Source organism: Culex quinquefasciatus, chromosome 1 (genome assembly GCF_015732765.1).
Source record: "Culex quinquefasciatus strain JHB chromosome 1, VPISU_Cqui_1.0_pri_paternal, whole genome shotgun sequence".
NCBI lineage: Eukaryota > Metazoa > Arthropoda > Insecta > Diptera > Culicidae > Culex > Culex quinquefasciatus.
This window is the reverse complement of record NC_051861.1, coordinates 115662643-115686703: the sequence shown is the minus strand read 5'-3', so window position 1 is coordinate 115686703 and position 24061 is coordinate 115662643. Positions and strand designations below refer to the sequence as shown.

Here is a 24061-nt window from a genome sequence, read left to right as displayed (position 1 = left end):
TTTCTCCAGAACACTGAAGCCATGCGGTCGAGGGCAATGCGCGCCAAACGCTAATAATGGTCCGGCGCTTGGACGAGAGAGACGCGAAAAAAAAGTAGACTCTACTCTGCTAAAAATAACCGAAATAATTGACTGGGCATCCCTCAACACTTTGGTTCTGGCCGCAGGCGAAAAAAAAATCTTTATGCTAACATTTACTTTATGATAAGTCACTTTTCGGCGAGCATCTGTTACGCGGCCAGACTAATCATGCTCTCTCTCGTCGTTCTAAGAACCCTTATAGTTGGATGTCAACGATGTTTTTTTTGCTAATATTAGAATAAGAAGAAGAAAATATTTTATTGTAGCAAGCTGTTGATTTAAATGTTACGGCGAATTAACATGAAATAAACAAACAAATCGTTCAACCACATTTCAAAAATGTTGTAATGTTTAAAAACTAAATTTTAAAATGCAAAAAAATAACTTGACAAAATTTTGGCTCAGTTACCCTACCAGCAAATTATTTTGTTTTATTTTTAGTGATGAAAGCTCGCAGCATGCTTTGAGATAAGTCGAGATAAGTTGTGCATTTTTCTTCCGCTATCAAATTCACTATTTTGCCCGCTATTTGGTAAAACTTGATATGAGTGGCATAACGAAGCTAAATTAAGAATAATAATCTTTTTCCAAATAATTTCATTCCATCGGCTTGCTATCGAAACCAAAGAGTGCAACAGTTTATCAAAGTTTTATAAACACAAAGTAGTTTATCAATTTATTTTGCTCCGACTGCTAGAGTATCAAGTATTAGACAAGATATTTTTTACTTAAAAGCCGTCTTAAATTATTAAAAGCTGTCGAAAATGGTTTGGACATAATAGAAATCTATATCGAAACCACAGTATTTTAAAGTGTAGAAGTGTAAAAAATGGATAAATTTCTGACTTTTCTATTTTTTAAAATCATGTTTATAAATTAAATTGTTAATAAAGGCCATAATTCAGCAGTGATTGCCCTTTTGAAATAAAAGTCCTGAAAATTTCAATTTAAAAATATTTTTTTATATCCAGGTTTTCAAGCGAAGATGGCGTTCGAATGTTGAACGTCCGAAATGTCAAAATCGCGCAGTAGCACCAACATCTCGACCGACATTAGAAAAAATAATGCGGCTGTCATGCCATGGCACACTTTTTTCGTAATGTTGGTACCACTGCGTGATTTTGGATACATATCACATCGACGTTGTCGTGCTATCTTGTCGCACCCGACACTTCGACGTTCCGAGAAAAACGCATTTCAATTTTTGACCTTGAATAAACAAAAAACTAGATCACGCAATGCAAACAATAACAAACACGTTTTGTTTGGTTGACTATTCTGTGCATTGTTCCGAAGTTTAGTATAATGTGGTTGCCGGAATCCTGATCCTGAGTTATAATTAAAAATGTGTACGGTAGTCGGGCATGTACGTGTGTCAAACGCGTTCTGAACTGAACCTTTGGCGAATTGTCACACTTACATCAATTTTCAGGCAGTGTCAAGATAGCAGAACAAGATTGAAACTTCTTTCAAATGGAGAGTGACTAACAATGCACGGAGTTTTTTCGGTTTTTATTGAATATGTCAGGATTTAATATAGAATTTTGGGAATCTGTGAAGGTCAAAAGGTGAGGCATCGTGAGCTGTACAAAATAGCGTTCTTTACTCAATTTGCCCCAAAATGCACGTGCGATAAGCTAGCGCGACAGCGACGATGTGTCCTAAATCACTTGTATTGTATCGCATAGAAAAAAATAAAAAAAAACTTTAAAAAATTGAGTACTTTTCTGATGATAATAAATTCAAATTTATCTTTTTTTTATCATTTTTCTCTAAGTCAACAAGTAGAAGAGCTTATACATTTAGTTGGAATATTGTTGAAAAGTTTGAAATTTTTAAATTCGAATACCCGTACTGTTGGAAACGATAAACTTTAGACTTGGTTGAAAATTAGAGTAGTTCACGAATAATGGTGTGTGTGTGTGTGTGTGTGTGTGTGTGTGTGTGTGTGTGTGTGTGTGTGTGTGGTCCAATCCCCAAGTAGCACACTTTGTTCGCCAAAAGATTTCCGAACTTGTTGTTGAACTCATTTACTATGTTTTCCCAACGTCCCTGAGAACTCTTGAACGCTGGAAAAAGCGCACGTTTTTCTGTTGTTGAACATCTTATAACCTGTTAGAAATGTGCGTGGCTTAATTAAGTTTTACCAGCGCACGTCCTACTTGCATAGAGAACGTTTGTTGAACATGTCATAAGAACTCTTGACTATAAGATTCTGAACCGGGTTGGATAACGTCGTTAGAACCGTTTAACAACATTCTGCCTTTAAGATTCAGGAGGGAGTTAGGCAAACGTTTTTATAACCGTTCAAGAACATATCGTGGCAGACAAGAATGTTAAACAGGCTTTTCATAAAATACGTCCAAGGTGTTCGCTCAAAAGTTGTTTTTTCTTTATTTAATCCTTCATTTGTGAGTAATGTCGCTTTACGATACTTTAACTACCGTCATCAGGGGTGACATTGGGTCTGGGGGGTGAGATTGGGTCATACAAAAATGCTGAAATTTGTATGACCCAATCTCACCCCCCAGACCCAATGTCACCCCTGATGACGGTACTAGTTTTTTGTAATTTATTAGTTTGGACAGGGATTCGCCATTTATGAATAATAATAATATGAATGATGGATAATACAAAAATATCAACCATAAAAAATCATTCAGTTTCCTAGTTATGCCTTTGGGGATTTTTTTTTCAATTATGTTTGAGTGCTAATGAACATCGCTTGCTACTACTACTCTACTACTGCTGCTGGTTCCTGGTGCTGCATTTTCAGTTTTCCTTTTTGATGAAGAATGCTCAGGGCAAGTATCGAACCCAAAATCACTTCAAATGTCAAGTCCGGGCGCGCGTCTGCTTCTTTCCACGAGGGGTTATGTTGGATGAGCAGGCCTAAACGTCAATAAGAAGTCTGCGGTCATCTAGGTTTTACCAAGTTCACTAACAGTTTGCCCAAACTTCTTTCGAACGTAAGCTGTTTCTATTTTTAGAACTATCCTTGCTTGTTTTGTTAACATGTCCTTGCTCGGATTTTAGAACATGAACGCGAACTTCACATAAACAACTTGTTTACGAGAAATCCCAGCAGAAGAGAAAAGTCAAATCTACTATGTTATCACGTTCAGCAAACTGAAATGAAACATCATGTCTGCAAATGTCATTTTGCTTTACGAGTTCTACAAGCATGTTTCATTGAGGTCAGAATAAACTTCAAAATGAACTATTCGTAATCCGTTGCTAGATTTGGCATTTGTGTTACACAGCCATGTTGAACAATGGTTTTTTGATCAAAATGTGAACAATTGACCAAATGTGTTGACACTTGTTCAATAATTAACGAATAAAAATACTTATGCAGCAATTGTTCAACAAAAAAATAAAGAGCGATGTTTTCTTGCTACTTGGGTCCAATACCCGCTAACCGGTAGCGAAATTATGGGAAAGTATAATTTGTATCAGACTGTGTATATGCCGAATGCTGATACAGCTTATCTCAGTCCCAGGTATTAGGTGGTGACAGCCCTCGCGCTACTTCCAATGACCCATTTCAGAATGACAGAGCTCCTTGCGGTTCAATTCCGAGGTCGCTGGGCATTGTTCGGCCCCGCCTAAACATAGGGACGTGGCGTTACATCGTGCTGCCACCTGGTTTTTTTAAGCGCAAGAGTGTAAAAGTGCTGAGTCATCGTCTAAAAATAGACGGCGTCCTATCTCGCCCAGCAAAATGAAGTCGATAAAGTAGTCGGTTTCGATGAGCAAAAGTGGAAAATGTGGTCTAAAAATAGCGACGCCATCCCCCTATAGAAGCAAGCATCTTAAGGAAACTCGATATATATTTAGACTTCCAATCCCCTCAGGCAAATCAGGGATCAGCGCGTATTTAATATGAGAAGATACCATGTTTCAACACTACGGATCACAATTCACTGCTAGAGTGTGAACCATCTGATGACCGACTGCTTAGCGTCCCAGACCACCAATCCAAAGGTGTGAGTTCGAATCCCACCTGATTCATTTTAGTTTTTTTTTCATATTCAAATTCCTGATTCCAAATTTCAAAGGTACCGATCGGGATTTGATCCCTGAACCTTCTGCTTGGGAGACAGAAGCCGTAACCATCAAGCCACGGAGCCGGTAGGGTAGTTCACGAATAATGGTTTCCCGAAAATTAAACTTTTCAGGAATATTTTTGGGATATTTTTTCTCTTCGTGAAACCAAAATTTTATCTACGAGTTCAAGGACTTTTATCAAAAACATCAGAGTGAACTCACCAAAAACAGTGCAATTCAAGATTAAGTTCCAGAGTAATTGTTTTTGGCTTTGAAAAACTAAGCATTTCGATTAAGAAAAAAAAATTATGGACTGGTTGGTCAAAAATTTGCAGGCGTTTAAAGCTAAATAAAAATTGAAATTTTAAGAACATAAACACTATTTTTTGCACAAGGATAACAAATATGTTTTTTGTCTAAGGGCAATAGCAAAAGTTGAAACAGTATGAAAAATACAAAAAAATATAAAATAAAAAAACAGCTGACTTCAATAAACCTTCCACTAAGAAATAAAGTTTATTCAAACAAACAAAAACGAAATTTAAAAGTTGTTTTCGTAACACGGACAAGTTTTCAAATTTGTTTGGAAAAAATAATATTTTGTTTTTTTTTACTTTTAAAATTTTTAAATTCATCCAAGCTTAAACCCCCTTTTTAATTCAAACAAACATGCTTTTCAAAAGATACAGCGTGTTCAAAAAAGGGTCTGAATTATCGTGTTTTAGATCAGTTTTGAATTATATTTTTTTAAAGAAACTCTAGGGTTTTTTTTGACTCTCAAGGAGCTGATGATGAAGTACATATAAACGCTGAATAATTTCCGTCTTTCAAAGACAACAAATAGCTGCGAATTAGTTTGAAGCATTTTTTTTAAGTTTTCGTTCTCTTTCCAAATTATTTGTTAGAATATGTTCTTTTCTCAATAACCAAACGTCAGATCAACAATGACAAAAAAAAAGCATGTCAAATACAGTCCAGAATCGATTATCCGAAGTTTGATTATCCGAAGGTTTGTATGGGACTAGATAATCGAATCACGAACAAAAAAAGTCGTACTATTTAATTTTTTGTGCGAGTTCTGCGACCCCGTTTTAGTCAAGTTTGAGTTGTTGATTGCGTATAAAAAATAAAATGCCTGTTTTCAATATTAAATCGCCGCCATTTTGGAAGCCATCTTGGACTTAAAAATTCTAAATCATTTTAGCGTAGTTGATTCGTGATTCGATTACTGCCCATAATTGAAAATTCGGCTATTATGCCAAATCAAGTATTCCGAGAAAAACGCGTTTTAGAGTTTGTCACAAAATCTCTGTCAAGGCAATTTCCCATAAGAGTGGCATATTAGCCGTTTGGTTTTTCGCATCGACAGCCAAGTCTAAACACTATTTCAGTGAAATTCAAGTTCCAGGAGATGCGTTGGAACATCCTCTACCACCTGGTGCTTATATCTCGTTTTTGCCAAAAGTGGATACACTCAAACCCCGATGGTTTGACACCAACTGTTGTCAAACGAACGGGGTCACGTTTTAGTTTGACACCCCTTTTACACGGAGTTCACACACACTACCAAACGTTTGTTTCGATAGTGTGCGTGAGCGCCGTGTAAAAAGTGACAGTTCGTCACTTTTTAGTTTGACTTTGACCAACCAACGGGGTACAAACTAAAAAAGTGTCAAACGAAAAAGTGACCAACCACCGGGGGTTGAGTGTATTAGCCATTTTTTCAATGGTGGGCAGATTATCCGAAGTTAAATTTTTCCGAGGCTTTCGGATAATCGAGTCTAGACTGTATATGGTTTTTACAGATGAACATTGCTTAAAAAAAATAAAAAAATTAAAAAAAATATTTTCTGAAAATTTCAGCTCCAAAATGGCTTTAACACGAAAACGGTGCATTTACTCATAAATTCACACAAGTACTTATTTATTACAAATTCAATCGAAAAATTATTTTCTGAATTGTTTTTGGAGAAGTTTTGAATTCTTAAAAAAACTACATTTTTTCAACAATTCATAACATAACTCAAAAGTTCACACTTTTTGTCCACAAAATCATATCAAAAAAAGATTTCCCAAAAAGTGTCCACGTGGTTTAGGGATGGTCCCGATTCAAAATGGCTTATTTCGAGGCCTATTTGGACCTACAGATCAACGTAAAAGTAAAACTAAATTTAAAAAAATATATAAAAATTCGTGATGGGGTGGGATTAGGAGGTTAAATTGGGAAGTTCATTTTTCGAGTGATTTCACCGCATTTTATCAGTAAGGCGAGTAAGGCAAAACAAGCAGTTGTATCAAAAAAATAATCATAAAATTTAATGGATTGGAGTTTATAGATTCACTACAAAAACACAATTACCTAGATATTAAGTAGGAGTATTAGCTTTATTTTTTTGTATTCGGCGAATGCACAATTTTTCAGTAAATAGTACACATTTTAGAACACAATTTTCTTAACAATCAACAAACACGCAATCACACACAGCACCACCAAAATGATCACCATAAAGGTCATCTGATTAAAGCACAAACACCCCCTGGCCCGGGTCTTCCACTGGTACTCCCGTGCCGTTTCCAACTCCTTCGTCGCTCTGACCACGTGCTTGGACGCCAGCTGGACATTTCCCTCGACCAGGTTCAGAATACTGCCGTGTTCCATCACGAGCGTTGAGAAAAGTACAAACAAGTCACGCATCTCCGTGAGGGATCGCTCGAGGGCACGGAGCTCCTGGTGACGTTCCTCCAAACTGTTGACGATGCTCCGGGCTCGTTCCAGGGACACTGAGTTTGACCGTTGCAAGGCGGGTCTTGTCTGGGGAAGTAACGTGTCCGATGGTACCGCTACGTCCAGCGCTTCGTTGGAGGCTGAAAAACGTCAAAAGAAACATTAAAATTAAGAAACTCCCAAGAATTGACCAAACTCACTCAAAATGTCCCCCCTTCGAACGGTGTCCTCGAACCGCCGCACCACGCCGTCGTACTTCCAGTACGTCCGGATGTAGGCCTGCTTAACGCCCTCGAATTGGACACTCCGTACGCGACTCACCAGGTCGTCCTGGTCACGCCGATTGTCCAGCTCGGTCTGCATGGCCCGCACCGCCGAGTAGATCCGGAAGCACAGGTTGCCATTTTCGCGGATTTTGGTGCGGGCCTTCGCGAAACCCTCGGAAAACAGGTGCACCTCAATGTCCAGGATGTTCCGGCGCAGGTCCCGTATCAGGTTGCCGATCTCTGTGAACTACTGTACGTGGTTGTGAATGGTATGATCTTTGGAACGTTTGTAATTAAAGTTTTTAACAAAAATTTTAGAATTTCCACCTACTGGAAACTTGAATTTAAACATTTCCCAAACAATAAAATCGTAATTATCGTAATTACTTCTCTTCTCTTCTCTTCTCTTCTCTTCTCTTCTCTTCTCTTCTCAATTTCATCTGCCAATAATTTTTGATTTGAATACCTATGTTTGAACAAATTAACCAGACTATGAAATAACATTTTCAGATACAACCAGTAAGGTTTTGTAAGAAATTGAAAATGTGTTGTATGAAAAAGTGTTATTAACAGAAATAATTTAAATCTAGAATATTTTCTGCCATATTGCCTATTTATCGACTCAAACATAAAAAAAATGCTAAACAGCATTAGATTATTTTTCAAATTATTTTTAATGAATTCATTTATGAAAAAAGGTTAAAATCACGTTTATAAAATAAACAACAACATTTATGAAAAGGTAGGCAAACTTATTAAAATTCAGAGTAGTTTCAGTGACAATGAAAATATGATACAATTTGAGGCAACTGATTGCATAAATTTTGAAATAATTAATTATAGGGTGTCCCATCAAATCCCATTTTCATTTAAATATAGAAACTTAACAAAAAAAATCCAAAATATCATAAAAAATGGAACCACTCAAAATTTTGAATCTGAGAGAAAACGTAAAAAGTCTAAATCGACACATTAAAATAAAATCTTTGTAATATTACAATTATTATTATTTATGCCAGAAAAAGTGGGTAAATTTTCCTCTAATAATATGTAAATTAATCCCCTTCTCAGTGTTTTGCCACTTTTTCAGTCTAAATTGACGTAATATTACATCATAAAATAGGTAATGTTATTTCTTCCAATTTTACACCTTTTAAAAATTTATAAAACAACATTTACTATACTGCCCATGATCGCATAAATGTCCCATATGCATTTTCATCGTTTTTGAGTTATTGATCTAGTTTTGTTCAAAATTGTGTGCTCTTTCAAAAGAGCCTATAACATCCAGTACTTTGTTCTAGAAATCAGGAGGAAATCCAGTTTTTTCGCAAAAACTTAACACGTAGCCTTATGTATGGGACAAACTTCAAATGCGTTTTTCTCAGCTTGCTGTTTTTGCATATGGGACATTTATGCGAACATGGGCAGTATAAAGATATTGAAAAAAAATCAAAAATTTAGAAATGCATGAATTTTTATGCAACATTTACAAACATAAAGCTTACGATTTATGGTTCAAATATGAAAACAAAGGGGAATTAGAAAAAAAAGTTAAAATTAGCGAAATTGTATTATTATTTTTTAAAGAATCACTTTAAAACGAGGAAAGCTGTATTCTTTAAAACAATCGAAATTTCAAAGAATTTCTGCAACAATAATTTCCTTCATTATTTTGTGGATTTGATATTTAATATATTTTTTTTTGTTGATTTATCAAGTTGTCAGTATTTTAATGTTTTTAATTTTATTTCAATTTAAAATCCTGTTAAATAACAAATAATGCATTATCGCTCATATTAGTCGAAATTTTAGTAGAAAAACATTCTTCAAACTATTTTTTTTAATATTTGCAGTAACTCGATTAATTACAAAAAAATAAAATGTTTACTGCAAAAAAAATAAAACCCTATTACTATTACCTTTTTATTATGAAACTTACGCAAAAATAAATTCAAATCTACGACATAATCGTTTTAAATTTTCCAAAGGCTTAGTAGTTTTCTTTTAAAAAAGATTAAAATAGAGAAAAGAACCTTTAATTTTTAGTTAAATGCTCAAACAAATTGAGCGCACATAAATTGAAATTGTACAAAATATTACAAAAATATTAAAAAGTTCTATTTAAATAATTCACAAGTTTTCGACTTTTTTCCGATTTGACGATTTCATAACTTAAGTGGCCACCCTGTATTTTAGTTTAGTTTAATTTAGGCCGATGCAAATATTTAAAAAAGTTTTTGTCCCTCGGCCCTGGCCGAGGTCAAGGGGGGGGCAAAAAAATAAAAAAATATAAAAATTTTAATAACAAGCCATAGTCTTCACATTTAAATGAAAAAAGTGTTTTAAAATGCATTTTACACTAGTTCAGTTGTTTTGCAATCATTAGTTTTCAAAAAATCTAAGATCTGACAAAAACAAAAATTGTATCGAAAAAAGATTTTGCATCGAAAATTTTCAAAAATTTTAAGATTTTTAATAAACCCAAACATGCTAAAAATGATTTTAAACGCAGGAGAATGTATTTTAATTTGATTTCAGCTGGTTGCACTTGAATTTTCATTGAAATTTTGAAGTTTATTGTAAAAATATTTTTTTTGCCCCCTGATTTTTCGGGCCAATTTTGAAGGGGGGGGTGACAAAAACTTTTAAAAATATTTGTACCAGCCTTATTAAACAATAAAATGTTCAATGAATTATAATTTTATTGTATCGTAAATCACAATAAAAAAAACCACCTCTAGTGTATAAATAAAAGTCTGATTTTAAATTTTTTAGACGAAAGTATCACATTTGAATCTTAACAGTTCTGCTACCAAAAAATTTTCAAAAAAAAATTATAATAGTAGTTTATGCAACAAGTTGCAAAAAGAGGATTTTTTCAGCACGAGTCGTACATTTATCCAAAGAGGTTCATCGAGTTGGATAAGTTCGAAGAGTGCTGAAAAAATCAAGTTTTGCAACAAGTTCCATACAACATTTTTTGCAATTCCGAAAAACACCCATTGAGTGAAATTTTAAGTCAAATTTCATGTATTTTGTCAATAAATCGTTTAAATCAAAAAAATGTTGAAAAGTATTACTTTTCGAAACAAGTGCTAAAAAGTTCAAAAGTTCAGTGCCGAAAAGTAGAAGTTTTCAGCATTTATTTTGAAAAGTGTTGCTATTCGATTCTGTTATTTTTGGTACAGAAAAGTAGGCTATTTCGTCGTTCAAGTATGACAGGAAAAGTAAGTAGTTTCACGATGGAATTGCAAAAAGATTTTTTTTTTAAGTTAAAAATACATAAATAAGCATTATGCAATATTTTCAGAAGAGGTTGCAACGAATTTAACATTTTTTTGATAAATATTTCAGTTTTAGACAATAATTTGTTTAGCCCCCCTCATTTTTTGAGGACATTTTGAAGGAAGGGGCGACAAAAACATGATATAAAATTTGCAATAGCCTTATACTGCCGTTCTAAAATTTCAATCGCGGTTTTCTCAGTTGCACTTTTTTGAACATGGGACAGTTATGCGTAGAACGGCAGTATAGAAAATCAAAAAAATCCACAAAACTATTTAGAAGTTATCATACTCGCACTAATTCCTCATACAAAGTCAGGAGGAATACCATTAGGGTGACACAATACCGATTTAAAAAAAAACTTTGGTGGCTCTTGGCCTTGTTTGGAAGAGAACTGCGCCACCTGCCGGCAAATCCCTGAAGCAATATTTTTCCCAATATGTACATTTTAACAGCGACCACTAAACCTTTACCGATTCACCATATAAACTATTTGGCCTTACCTACAATTTTAATGAAAAAAAATCTAATTTCAAGTGATTCAAAGAATGAATTGAGAAGATTGTTGATGTTTTCCCAGCAATTTTGTCTCAATCAAGTGGCCACCACGTATCACAACTTACGCGTTCCAGATCTTCGAGGACCCGTTCCTGGTTGTACAGCGTCATGAACTCATGCTCCTGAACGAATCGATACTCCCAGTCTTTGTAGGCACTTTTCTGTAAGTTTGTAACACAACTTGTAACCCTTTAAGGAGAACCCCAATTAAATCACTTCCACAAACCTCATTCATCTCGTTCCAGCGATCTTTCACCATTTTTTCAGCTAGTGCGAATTCCACAACACATGACCGTGGAAAATCAAAAGCTACAAACAGATGATCACAACCCCTCTCTAAAGTCCACCACGGATGCCGTACGACTGACACCGTCATAACGCCGCTCCGAAGCAAACTGCGGTGCCGGACCGTTGTGACATGTTTTGCTCAATTTACTAATTGATGATAATAGATTTTGATAATATCGCGACCGGAGCTGCACTGTTCATAGCAGAGCAGCTCTCTGTTTTCGCACTCTCTCTGCTTTGGAGAAATTAGATCTCCAATGGGATTTTGGATCATTTTTTCACAACAAAAGAAAACAATTATAATTTTGATATCTATTTGTCTATGTCTTAAACTAAATGATTGTCTAACTGTAGGCGTTTCTTTTTACATATTCTAGTAAATCATACTGAACACAAACACTTTACACACTTATGCTAAATAGTTAGTTGGTCGCTAGCTGGAATGGCTTTGCAGGCTGCTCAGAATATGATCATCAGCAGCACCAGCACCGAGAGCACCACGACCACCCAGATCAGCAGGCAGGTTTTCTTCTTCAGCGCCTTCAGTTTGTACTCGCGAGCCTTCTCCAGCTGGTGGGCGCCGTGGTCCGTGTTGAGGGAGGCCTGCTGGGCGTGGTACTCGATCACCTGGACCAGGCTGGCCTGCAAAAAAGGTGAAAAAAGTGTTCAAATAATTTTAAAAATTCAATTTAAAAAAAAATATTTTAATTTTTATTTTTAACTTGACTTTTTACTCTTTACTCTTTACTCTTTACTCTTTACTCTTTACTCTTTACTCTTTACTCTTTACTCTTTACTCTTTACTCTTTACTCTTTACTCTTTACTCTTTACTCTTTACTCTTTACTCTTTACTCTTTACTCTTTACTCTTTACTCTTTACTCTTTACTCTTTACTCTTTACTCTTTACTCTACTTACTCTTTACTCTTTACTCTTTACTCTTTACTCTTTACTCTTTACTCTTTACTCTTTACTCTTTACTCTTTACTCTTTACTCTTTACTCTTTACTCTTTACTCTTTACTCTTTACTCTTTACTCTTTACTCTTTACTCTTTACTCTTTACTCTTTACTCTTTACTCTTTACTCTTTACTCTTTACTCTTTACTCTTACTCTTTACTCTTTACTCTTTACTCTTTACTCTTTACTCTTTACTCTTTACTCTTTACTCTTTACTCTTTACTCTTTACTCTTTACTCTTTACTCTTTACTCTTTACTCTTTACTCTTTACTCTTTACTCTTTACTCTTTACTCTTTACTCTTTACTCTTTACTCTTTACTCTTTACTCTTTACTCTTTACTCTTTACTCTTTACTCTTTACTCTTTACTCTTTACTCTTTACTCTTTACTCTTTACTCTTTACTCTTTACTCTTTACTCTTTACTCTTTACTCTTTACTCTTTACTCTTTACTCTTTACTCTTTACTCTTTACTCTTTACTCTTTACTCTTTACTCTTTACTCTTTACTCTTTACTCTTTACTCTTTACTCTTTACTCTTTACTCTTTACTCTTTACTCTTTACTCTTTACTCTTTACTCTTTACTCTTTACTCTTTACTCTTTACTCTTTACTCTTTACTCTTTACTCTTTACTCTTTACTCTTTACTCTTTACTCTTCTCTTTACTCTTTACTCTTTACTCTTTACTCTTTACTCTTTACTCTTTACTCTTTACTCTTTACTCTTTACTCTTTACTCTTTACTCTTTACTCTTTACTCTTTACTCTTTACTCTTTACTCTTTACTCTTTACTCTTTACTCTTTACTCTTTACTCTTTACTCTTTACTCTTTTCTCCTAACTTTTTACTTACGTAAATTTACGTAATTTGAAAAATTAACGATATTTTGTTAAATTTTTGTGATTTACAAAAAATAATTATAAAATAAAAACGCATTCAAAATTTTGCTTCCTTTGCGAAATTTGAAAATTTTAGTATTTTCGAAAATTACAGTATATTGTAAAAATTTGAGTGATTCAACAAAAAAAATTAAGAATTGAAAATGCATATCAAATTTTGCTTGTTTGATACTCATATTGCAAATCATGAAAATGAATCTATTTAAAAAAAAAAAACCGTATTTTGTGGAAAATTTGAGTATTTTTTTTAAGTGCTAATGAAATTAAAAAGCATACAAAATTTCGCTTCGTTTGATACCCATATTTCAAATTATTAAAAAAAAATGTATTTTCATAAAACGTTATTTTCTGAAAATTTTGAATTTTCAAAAAAAAACTAAAATAAAGTGAAAAAGCATACAAATTTCGCTTCGTTTGATACCCATATCATAAAAATTTGAGTATTTAAAAAAACAGGTTTTTTATGAAAATTTTAGAATTAAAAAAAAACTCTAATAAAGTGACAATGCAAATCATAAAAATTTGAGTATTTTAAAAAACACGTTTTTTATGAAAATTTTAGAATTAAAAAAAACTCTAATAAAGTGACAATGCAAATCACAAGTGGGTCTCGTGGCGCAGGGGTAGCGGCTTCGGCTGCCGATCCCGATGATGCTATGAGACGCGGGTTCGATTCCCGCCTTATCCACTGAGCTTCTATCGGATGGTGAAGTAAAACGTCGGTCCCGGTTTCTCCTGTCTCGTCAGAGGCGCTGGAGCAGAAATCCCACGTTAGAGGAAGGCCATGCCCCGGGGGGCGTAGTGCCAATAGTTTCGTTTTTTTTTTTTGCAAATCACAAAAAATTTTAGTATTTTCGAAAAAGACGGTATTTTGTGAAAATTTTAGTATTTAAAAAAAAAAACTCTAATGAAGTGGAAAAGCATTTTGCAAATCATAAACATTTGAGTATTTTCAAAAAACATAGGTTTTTTGTGAAAATTGTAGAATTTTCAAAAAAAACTAATAAATTTAGAAAGCATACAAAATTTTGGTTCATTTGATACCCATATTGCAAATTTGAGTATTTTCAAAAAAAAATAATGTTTACCCATATTGCAAATCATAAAAATTTGAATATTTAAAAAAAATACGTTCTTTTGTGAAAATTTTAGAATTTTCTAAAAAAAACTCTAAAAAAGTGAAAATGAATGCAAAATTTCGCTTCGTTTAATACCTATATTGCAAATCATGAAAATTTTAGTATTTAAAAAAACTCTAATGAAGTGAAAAAGCATAAAAAATTACGCTTCGTTTAATACCCATATTTCAAATCAGAAAAAAAAATAGTATTTTCGAAAAAAAAACGTTTTTTTTTTGTAAAAAATTTAGAATTTTCAAAAAAAAATCTAACAAAGTTAAAAATTATACACAATTTCGCTTCGTTTGATACCCATATTGCAAATCATGAAATTTTATTATTTTCAAAAAATACGGTATTTTGTGAAAATTTTAGTAATTTTCGAAAAAAAAAACTCAAATGAAGTGAAAAAGCAAACAAATTGTCGCTTCGTTTGACGACCATATTGCAAATCATAAAAATTTTAGTATTTTAAAAAGACATACGTTTTTTTGTGAAAATTTCAGAATTTAAAAAAATCTCTAATAAAGTGAAAATGCATGCAAAATTTCGTTTCGTTTAACACCTATATTGCAAATCATGAAAATTTGAGTATTTCCAAGAAAATTACGTTATTTTGCGAAAATTTTAGAATTTTCAAAAAAAAAACTCTAGTGAAGTGAAAAAGCAAAAACAATTTCGCTTCTTTTCGTATCCATATTGCAAATCATAAAAATTTGAGTATTTTAAAAAAATACTTTTTTTTGTGAAAATTTTAGAATTTAAGAAAATCTAATAAAGAGAAAAAGCATACAAAATTTTGCTTCATTCGATACCCATATTGAAAATTATGAAAATTTTAGTATTTTTGAAAAATACGATATTTTGTGAAAATTTTACTATTTAAAAAAAACTCTAATAAAGTAAAAAAACAATCATAAAAATTTGAGTATTTTCCAAAAAATACGTTTTTTGTGAAAATTTTAGAATTTTCGAAAAATCTAATAAAGTAAAAAGCATACAAAATTTAGCTTCGTTTGATACCCATATTGCTAATTTAAGTGCTTTCGAAAAAATACGGTATTTTGTGAAAATTTTAGAATTAAAAAAAACTGATGAAGTGAAAAAGCCTACAAAATTTCGTTTCATTTGATACCCATATTACAAATCATAAAAATTTGAGTATTTGCAAAAAATACGTTATTTTGTGAAAATTTAAAAATTTACAATAAAATTCGAATGAAGAGAAAAAACAAACAAAATCTCGTTTCGTTTGATACCTTTATTGCAAATCATGAAAATTTACATATTTTCAAAAAAATACGTTATTTTGTGAAAATTTTAGTATTTTCAAAAAAAAACTCTAAAAAAGTGAAAATGCATGCAAAATTTCGCTTCGTTTTATAACCATATTGCAAATCATAAAAATTTGAGTATTTTAAAAAAAAAACGTTTTTTTGTGAAAATTATAGTATTTAAAAAAACTCTAATGAAGTGAAAAAGCATACCAAATTTCGCTTCGTTTGATACCCACATTAGAAATCATGAAAATTGAAATATTTTTAAAAATACGTTTTTTGTGAAAATTTTAGAATTTTTTTTTTTAATACAGTGAACAAAATTTTGCTTCGTTTGATACCAAAATTGCAAATCATGAAAATTTGAGTATTTTCGAAAAAATACGGTAATTTGTAAAAAAATAGTATTTTTCAAAAAAAAACTCTAATGAAGTGAAAAAACATATAAAATTTCGCTTCGTTTGATACCCATATTGCAAATTTGAGTACTTTCGGAAAAATAAGGTATTTTGTGAAAATTTTGAGAATTTATACATTATTTATACTATTTCAAATTAAATTACGTCGATTTTTAAAAAGTTTTAAAAATGAGTTATCGTCCATTATTAGCGATAAGATATCCACCGATAGAATTATTGAAATAACGATAACGATAATTTTATCGTTAACAACCTTGGCTAACTGCGTTACTTTAAAAAAGTAATACATGAAAGGTAAGTTTTCTTATTGAAAACACCAAACATACCTGCTCCATAACCAGCGTTGATATCCTCAGGAACAAGTCTCTAATCTCGACGAGGGATTTTTCCAGCTCCATCAAATGTGAATGCCGCGACATGATATCTCTCAGCTTTTGTCGCTCTTGTTCCGTTTCTTCTAGGATCTAAAAGGAAAGAATTGTTGTCAATTTTGGTTAATTTTGTATTACCGTCCATAGTTACATTTCCAACAAACGGCGCCATGTGATTGCTGGCCAACATCTCCGACGCCTCATCATCCGTGATGTTGTAATTCACTAAAATCAAAACAAACCAAAATCTTTAGTTCAATTGCAATCCCATACTCCTCAAGTCTCAAACTCACTCGCTTTCGCCTCCAGCTTCATCAGCTTTTTAATCTTATCCTCGTAGTAGTTGACAAACTCCTCGTGCTCCCGGTACGCACTCAGGTAGTCGTCCTTTATCACAATGAACTGGGTGTGCTTGATCCGGAACAGAACGCTGCCCCGCCGTTCGTCCTGCTCCAGCTCCTCGTGCAGCCGCTTGATGGCGTTGTGAATGCGCTTGCACAGGTCTATGCTTTGGCCGATGCGTCGCTCTACCTTTTCGCGGATTACTGAACGTAAAAAAGTTAATTTAGAATTTGAGAAAAAAGAACTAATCAAGAATTTACATTTACCTTTATCATTGTAATGAAACGAAGGGGTGGACACTGCCTTGCGCATCTCCTCGATATTGTCCCGTATCGTACGGACCCATAGTGTGAGCTCTGAAAACTAGAAGAAAAAAAATTTCATAAAAAAAAACAATTTTCATAAAAAAAACATTATTTAAATAAAAACATTGATTACCTCCCGGCTCAATCAATATTTTCAAGTTGAACAATTAAACGGAGACGCAAGGTATTCGAATTTTGGTAGCCTTACTTAACTATGATTACTGAGCAATTCTCTGAGATTTCGGACATTCGATTTTTTTGTATTTTTTAATCCGGTTGAAACTTTTGTGGCGCTTTCGGTTTGCCCAAAGAAGCCATTTTGCATCATTAGTTTGTCCATATAATTTTCCATACAAATTTGGCAGCTGTCCATACAAAAATAATATGTAAAAAATCAAAAACCTGTATCTTTTGAAGGAATTTTTCGATCGATTTGGTGGTTTCGGCAAAGTTGTAGGTATACGCGGCAACAAAAAAAATTGTACTTTTTGTAACTAAAACTAGATTTGCAAAAAAAAACATTATTTTTTTTATTTTCTCAGAAAAAAAGAAAATTTTTCTGATATGTTTTAGAGGACATCAAATGCCAACTTTTTAGAAATTTCCAGAATGGGCAAAAAATCTTTGACCGAGTTATGAATGTTTGAATCAATACTGATTTAAGAAAAAAAATCTAAATTTGGTCGCAAAAATTTGTCTACTTCATTTTGCGATGTAAAATATAATTTTCAATCAAAAAGTACTTTAGTGAAATTTTGATAAAGTGCACCGTTTTCAAGTTATAGCCATTTTTCGTTAACTTTTTTGAAAATAGTCGCAGTTATTCATTTTATACTTTTAAAAAAAATATGTTTGAAAGGCTTTTTTGAACTTTGTTGATACGACCCTTAGTTGCTGAGATATTGCCATGCAAAGGTTTAAAAACAGGAAAATTGATGATTTCTAAGTCTCACCCAAAAAATCCAACATTTTCTAATGTCGATATCTCAGCAACTAATGGTCCGATTTTCAATGTTAAAATATGAAACATTCGTAAAATTTTCCGATCTTTTCGAAAAAAAATATTTTCATTTTTTTTAATCAAGACTAGCATTTTAAAAGGGCCAAACATTCAATATAATGGCCACGCATCACTAAACTGATGAAAAGTGAAATTAAAAACCACCAAAAAAATTTACCGTGTATCCTTTTTTTTCAGTGTAGTCCTAAGCCATACCTACAACTTTGCCAAAGACACCAAATCGATCAAAAAATTCCTTCAAAAGATACAGATTTTTGAAGATTCATATATCATTTTTGTATGGACAGCTGCCAAATTTGTATGGAAAATTATTTGGACAAACTAATGAGGCAAAATAACTGCTTTGGGCAAAGCAAAGGCACCAAAAACGTTTCAGACAGATTAAAAAATACAAAAATTAAAATTAAAGAAAAAAGGCCGATTTCGTAGCGAATAAGTCTGTGGTACAATTTTTTATAATTTCTACACAAATAAAAAATGACATTTTGACGTTTTTACCTTTCTTACAAAAGAAAGGTTTAAGGTATGCTTTTAAAAAAACGCTTTTCTCAGAAATCTTAAAAATTATTACTAAATTGAAGGTTAGGATGCGCTCTTTCGATTGAATTTTGGCTCGAAACCCGGAACTCAAAGTCTGATTTTTGAGAGCTCTTTTTCTGAAATACATGAGCGATGTCTGTATCCGCTCTTAAAAATTTGTGTCTTCCATCACTGGAAACCCGCTCGTAAAACACACAATTTTTAAAAGCCAGATCTGTAGCCGTGGGGTCGGAGACGAACATTTTATTTTTCGATTCACAATTTTCGACCAGTAAATGTGGTCAAAGCCATTTTTAGAGGTATTTTTTACATCAATTTTACAGATAACACTATCAAATTAAAAGAATTCAGTTTCAAACAAAAATCCATTGGAAAACATGTTCCATAAACTGCTTGGGCCCAAAATTTGAAGCTTTTCCAAAATGTATTTCCAGAGATATAGCGATTTTAGTGTTTTTCGTCTTATTTTTACCCTATTTTTTCCTTTTAATTTTTTGGATTTATACAAAATCATATACTGAACATCAAATTCGAAGTCCCGGTTCGTTCTCGCTCGACAAGTCGTCAAGTCGAAGCTTCAACGCCAGCGCTTTTACGCTTGCGCGTTTTACGTTGCGCGTGAAAGTGTTCTTTCTGGCTTCTCATAATTGATCGACAAAGTTTAATAGCGATACATATTTTTCTAGGTTAATCATAGACTAAACTTATAGACTGAGTACCCTTTATTTTTTTCTAATAATGTCAATCCAATATGTTTTTCTTAATTAAATTTAAATATCTTGCGACAAATAATGTACTTCTGAAATTTAAAAAAAATAGCATTTGAGGTTTAGCCTAAAAAGATTCGAAAATTTAGGATGGTATGGCTCACTGGATGGTATCATTATGTTTTTGAAAAATTAATTGCACCAATATATTTCTCGGAGTTTCATCATTTTGTAAGAAAGGCTCTATTTCACCTCTGGTGATATTAAATCGGGTTTTTTTTAAATCTGAAATCAAGTAGGGTAGAGTAGTCATCAATGAGACAATTTTGTTTTTCAACTTTCAACGATTTTTGTAATTTTTTTATAGGAATTTGAAAAAATGAACAATAAGTTCATTTCGAAAGCATTTTCTTACTACTAAATCGTTCTAACATAGCCCAAAATATGAGATCGATCCGACCTCTAACAGCCAGAGTTATTCAACTGTCTCATTGTAGACGCACTTTGCAGGAACAATGAGACACTCTACGAAAATCAATATAATTCTAGCTAAACATCATGTTTTTGTGTTGTATCATTGCAGTTGACTTGTCTTGGGTATTTAAAAGCTATTTTTCCAACTTAAAACTACAATTGACAAAAGTTATACTAAAAAGCATTTTAAATTATATAAAAATCTTATATTTATAACAAATAACTTTATATCTTTGGTTTTATGAAGTTAAAACTCAATAAGTTGTTGTGCCAAAAATCACTTCCACTTCATGTTTTGTTACTTTGCCATGGATTTTGAAAAGTTTAAAGAAGAGAAATCAAAGTGTCACATTGTTACCAAAAGGCTGAAAAGAGAAGGGAACAATGATACAATCCTGGATTATGGGTTTATTCTTAAATTTGGTCGCATTCAATGAAAGGAAAATGTAGCCCAACTCTACGCTCTACGAAATGACGGAAAAAATTGAAATAGTATTAGTTTTGGTGTGAATTGCAAGATTTGAGCGAAAATGTAACTTTGACCATAAATTACTTTTACACCCCAGAAACAAACATTTATTAATAACTTTGATGATTACTCTACCCTAACAAAGCGCCTAAAGGGAAGTAAGCAAGCGAGTTTATCTCAAAAGTTTTGACAAATAAGTAGCAATCCACTTTAACGACCTCCCGTTTTTTGTGGTCTCTGTTGCAAGTTTCTGCTCATTTCTAGGCGTCCGAAGTCACCCAAAACCTCTTTTACGCAAATGAACCGACGTTTGACTTCCCCATCCGATAGAAGGCGTGATCAGGCAAATCTCGTCTCGAAAAATGCCACCGGGTCCGTCTGGGACTGAACCCAGGCCTTACTGGGGTGAGAGGCTACCGCGCTAACCACTACACCACCGGAATCGGCGAAATGGATGGAAATAGGACAACGAGAATTTCCCCTAATGAAATGCTAAAAAATATTCTTACCTTCTCCAAATTGCAGAAAATCTCCTCCTGCGACTTGGTGTGCACCATATCCAGGCTGACATCGCTGCTGTACTTCCGTTTCTGAAAACCGACAATCACAGGAAACAAACAAAAACAAGAATAATCACTCAATTTACACCGTATAAACCGTAACCACACGTGTGATTCACATGTCACACAATGGAGTGGTCAATGTACTCCTCTTTTTTTTTCCTTCCTTAAACCCCAATCTCAGACGAGAGTGAATCACAGTCGATTAGGGTGGGGGAGTACGATGACTTCGTTTGAGGCAGATTACGATCGGTAGTTCCAGTTCTCAGTTTTTTTTCTGGAGAACTTAGCACTGATCACATGTGACTCAGTGTCACCTTTAAAAACGCCTTCAACAGGTGAGAAAAGATTTGAAACAAGTTTTACGACAGTTTTTTTTTTCTTATTCTGCAGGCTGCAAAATTTCCTTTCTTCACTCTCAATTCGCGTGCAGTCCCGTTCAACTTTTCGCTCGACCGACGTTCGCGACTGAATCTAATTGACACTAATTGGACCCCGGCTAATGCAGTCCGTACGCCGGCCGCCTTCGGCGGTCTTAACAACCTCTAGGTCGCTGTACAAGTGACCAGCTGGCTTCTTAGTACGCAGAGATACTAACCAAGATCGACTTGTAACGTAACAAACAATTGCTCACTTACACTTTTCAACTCGCTCAAACGATCCTTGACCATGGTCAGTTTTGATTCAAGATTTGTGGTTTTAACTTTGTTTTTCTAAGCCACTTTGCTGAATATCTCACACGTTCACCGACGACCTTCCAGCAGTTTTCGTTTTCATCTCGTACTAAAACTCTGATGTAATCTTGGTGGCTGTACTATCTATCTCTCAGCACACAGCCACACTCTTCCAACTTAATCTTATCAATCAGTGTTTTGCCCGCGCGATCGTGATAAAAAAAAACCGGCGATTAATCAGCTCTCGCCAGCTGTACTGCTCCACATTATATTGCGCGAAATCGTCACGTCGCCTTAACTGAGTAACGGCCACACTATCACTGAATCAACGCGAGGAGTAAGGGGTTTGATCAACCAACACAGCACTGGAAGAGCTGTGTGTAGGTAGTTGTGGGGAGAGCGCAAACCCGCGCGCAAATTGAGCAAAAAGAGGTTTTCGCGTGCTGATATTGTGGTGATATAAAAATTACGAGAGTGTGTCTCCAGCGAAGGAATTGACATCGTGTCGACTGGAGAGTGGGGCAGAAGGTTCTGAATAAAGTCTAAAATGTATCCTTTCTTCAAGAAATAAAAAAATAAGATTAAGACCATATTCATTTGGAACCCCGATTGTACAGGACTTCAAGTTCAACTCGGGGTTCCAAATTACTGTGGGCTTAACGTCATTTTAATTTTTAGTCTTGGACAAACGATTTTTTGTTTTTTTTTTTGAATTTATTTTCCATTCATAAAATTAACTAGGTTCTTATGAGACGGTCCAAATCGGTTCAGTCAATCCGGAGATAATTGATTGCATTTTATTCGGTGCACAGACTCATAGATACGCACAGAAATTTGCTCAGAATTCGGTTCAATATGTATACGTGAAGATGGGCCTAAGAGGTCAAATTAAGAACTTAATTTTTGAATGATTTTATAGCCTTTTCTTAGTAAAGACTAATGAATGGCAAAAATACCTAACGTATTTTTTTATTCATTTTCATAGAAAAATATTTGCAACGGACTTATTGCAATAATGATAATCATAATTAAAATCATTTTAGTTTTATAGATAAAAAATAAACCGGCTAAAAAAAATTTAAAGATTTAAATATCTAACATTTTAAATTGTCCATTTGGGAAAATTAAAAAAAAATGATCTAGGAAATTAAGAATTGTATATTTATCGAATTTTAGAACTGTGAAGTACTAGAATGCTGTTATTAAATATATAAATTATATTAGAATTTAAGAATAATGGAACAATACATTTTTAAGGATCTCAGATTTTTTAATTTTGAAACATTTTTTTTAAGTTTAAGTTTTAGATTTGAAGAATTTCAGATTTATTCAATATAAAATTTTCAAAATCTTTCAAATTTCGCCTTTAATTTTTTTTAAAACTTAAAAATAAAAAAAATATTTTTTTATCGTTGAGAATCTTAGGAATGTAGAATTAAAGGATTTTAAAATTTAGAAATTTAAGAATCTAGAAATTAGGATTATATATTTCAAGTATTTAAGAATTGTAAAATCCAAGATTTTTTTATTTACAAAAATATAAAAAGATGCAGTCCAGACTCGATTATCCAAAGCCTCTATTATCCGAAGTTTCGATTATCCGCGTTAAGGGAGCGTAACGCAATTAGGGAGGGGAGGGGGGTCGAAGGCGTGTTACGCTTCTTACATTGAAAAAAAATGTAGGGAAATTTTGTTACGAGGGGAAAGGGAGTCTAAAAATTTTTTTGCGTTGCGTAATAAAAGAACGCTCCTAACCAACAGAACGCGAACTTATAAATTTGGAAAGTTAAATTTTTAGGATAAGAAAAATTTGAATTTTCTAGTGGAACACGTTTTTAAAATTCAAGTATATTTAAATTCGATAATTCAAGAATTTCAGAAATTTAAAATAATTAATTTTAGAAACATCTAGGTAAAAATTAAGACATGTATATTTTAATCGTTTCAAACTTTTTAAATCTGGTTTAACTCCAAAACACAACAAAGTACATTTATCTATTTTAAATAATTTAAAAACTAGTTTAAAACTGCAGTCCCTGTTCAGATTCAAGTCAAGATTATCAGCAGTTAATTAGCCTATGTTTAAAAAAAGATTTTTTACCATTTCAAAAATATCCCGGGATCCTGGAAATTGAAAAATATTTTTCTCGTTTCCCTAGAAATTAAAAACCCACAATTTTTAAATTTTAGTTTTAACGAAAATAAAAAAATGAGATTTACAGAACTTCAGAATTTTTTAATATTAAGATTTAAAATTATCGAAATTGCATTTTAAATCATAAAAGATAAAAAAAGTAATAAATTTATTGTAAAGGATATGTAAAGACTTCAGAATTTTTAGATATATTTTTTTAACTGAGAATTATAAAATTGTAGAATTAAGGAATTTTAGAATTTAAAATTTTAGAATCTTAGAATTTTTTAAATTGAAGATAAGAAGAATTAAGAATTTTAATTATAAAAATCTTGGAAGATTTGAAGAATTTGTAAAAATTTAATTTTTGAAGTTTCCAAAAGAAGAAAATAAAAAAAATCCAAATATAGAAAATAAGAAATTGAAATTTTGAAGTAAGAATTTAAACACATTAGAATTGCAGATTTAAATAGTTTTATAATTGAAAAATATTAAAATTAAGAAAGTTTCAAATTTTAGAACCTCGGAATTA

At 32.8% G+C, this 24061-nt stretch overlaps 2 protein-coding genes across 2 annotated transcripts; both read right to left on the bottom strand.

Moving 5' to 3' along the window:
• Positions 1-6510: 6510 nt before the first annotated feature.
• Positions 6511-11374, bottom strand: LOC6046913 (syntaxin-1B). Its single transcript, XM_001864001.2, has 4 exons — positions 11195-11374; positions 11034-11129; positions 7057-7369; positions 6511-6996 (listed from the first exon to the last, which is right to left on the bottom strand). Exons 1-4 carry the CDS (start codon positions 11342-11344, stop codon positions 6569-6571), a joined length of 987 nt encoding a protein of 328 aa, XP_001864036.2. The 5' UTR covers positions 11345-11374; the 3' UTR covers positions 6511-6568.
• A 192-nt stretch (positions 11375-11566) lies between these two features.
• Positions 11567-21702, bottom strand: LOC6046912 (syntaxin-4). The gene is made up of 7 exons (XM_038249622.1): positions 21360-21702; positions 20671-20751; positions 16912-17008; positions 16597-16848; positions 16455-16528; positions 16259-16396; positions 11567-11898 (listed from the first exon to the last, which is right to left on the bottom strand). Exons 1-7 carry the CDS (start codon positions 21390-21392, stop codon positions 11716-11718), a joined length of 858 nt encoding a protein of 285 aa, XP_038105550.1. The 5' UTR covers positions 21393-21702; the 3' UTR covers positions 11567-11715.
• Between the last annotated feature and the right edge of the window lie 2359 nt (positions 21703-24061).

Excerpts from the sequence above, each read along its gene's own strand:
- LOC6046912 (XM_038249622.1), bottom strand. The coding sequence starts at position 21,392 with ATGGTCAAGGATCGTTTGAGCGAGTTGAAAAGT. Across the intron at positions 17,009-20,670 it reads TTTTCTGCAATTTGGAGAAG|TTTTCAGAGCTCACACTATG; the intron begins GTAAGAATATTT and ends TTTTTCTTCTAG. Across the intron at positions 16,849-16,911 it reads GTTTCATTACAATGATAAAG|TAATCCGCGAAAAGGTAGAG; the intron begins GTAAATGTAAAT and ends TTTTACGTTCAG.
- LOC6046913 (XM_001864001.2), bottom strand. The coding sequence starts at position 11,344 with ATGACGGTGTCAGTCGTACGGCATCCGTGGTGGACTTTAGAGAGGGGT. Across the intron at positions 11,130-11,194 it reads GCTGGAACGAGATGAATGAG|AAAAGTGCCTACAAAGACTG; the intron begins GTTTGTGGAAGT and ends ACAAACTTACAG. Across the intron at positions 7,370-11,033 it reads TCCTCGAAGATCTGGAACGC|TTCACAGAGATCGGCAACCT; the intron begins GTAAGTTGTGAT and ends CACGTACAGTAG.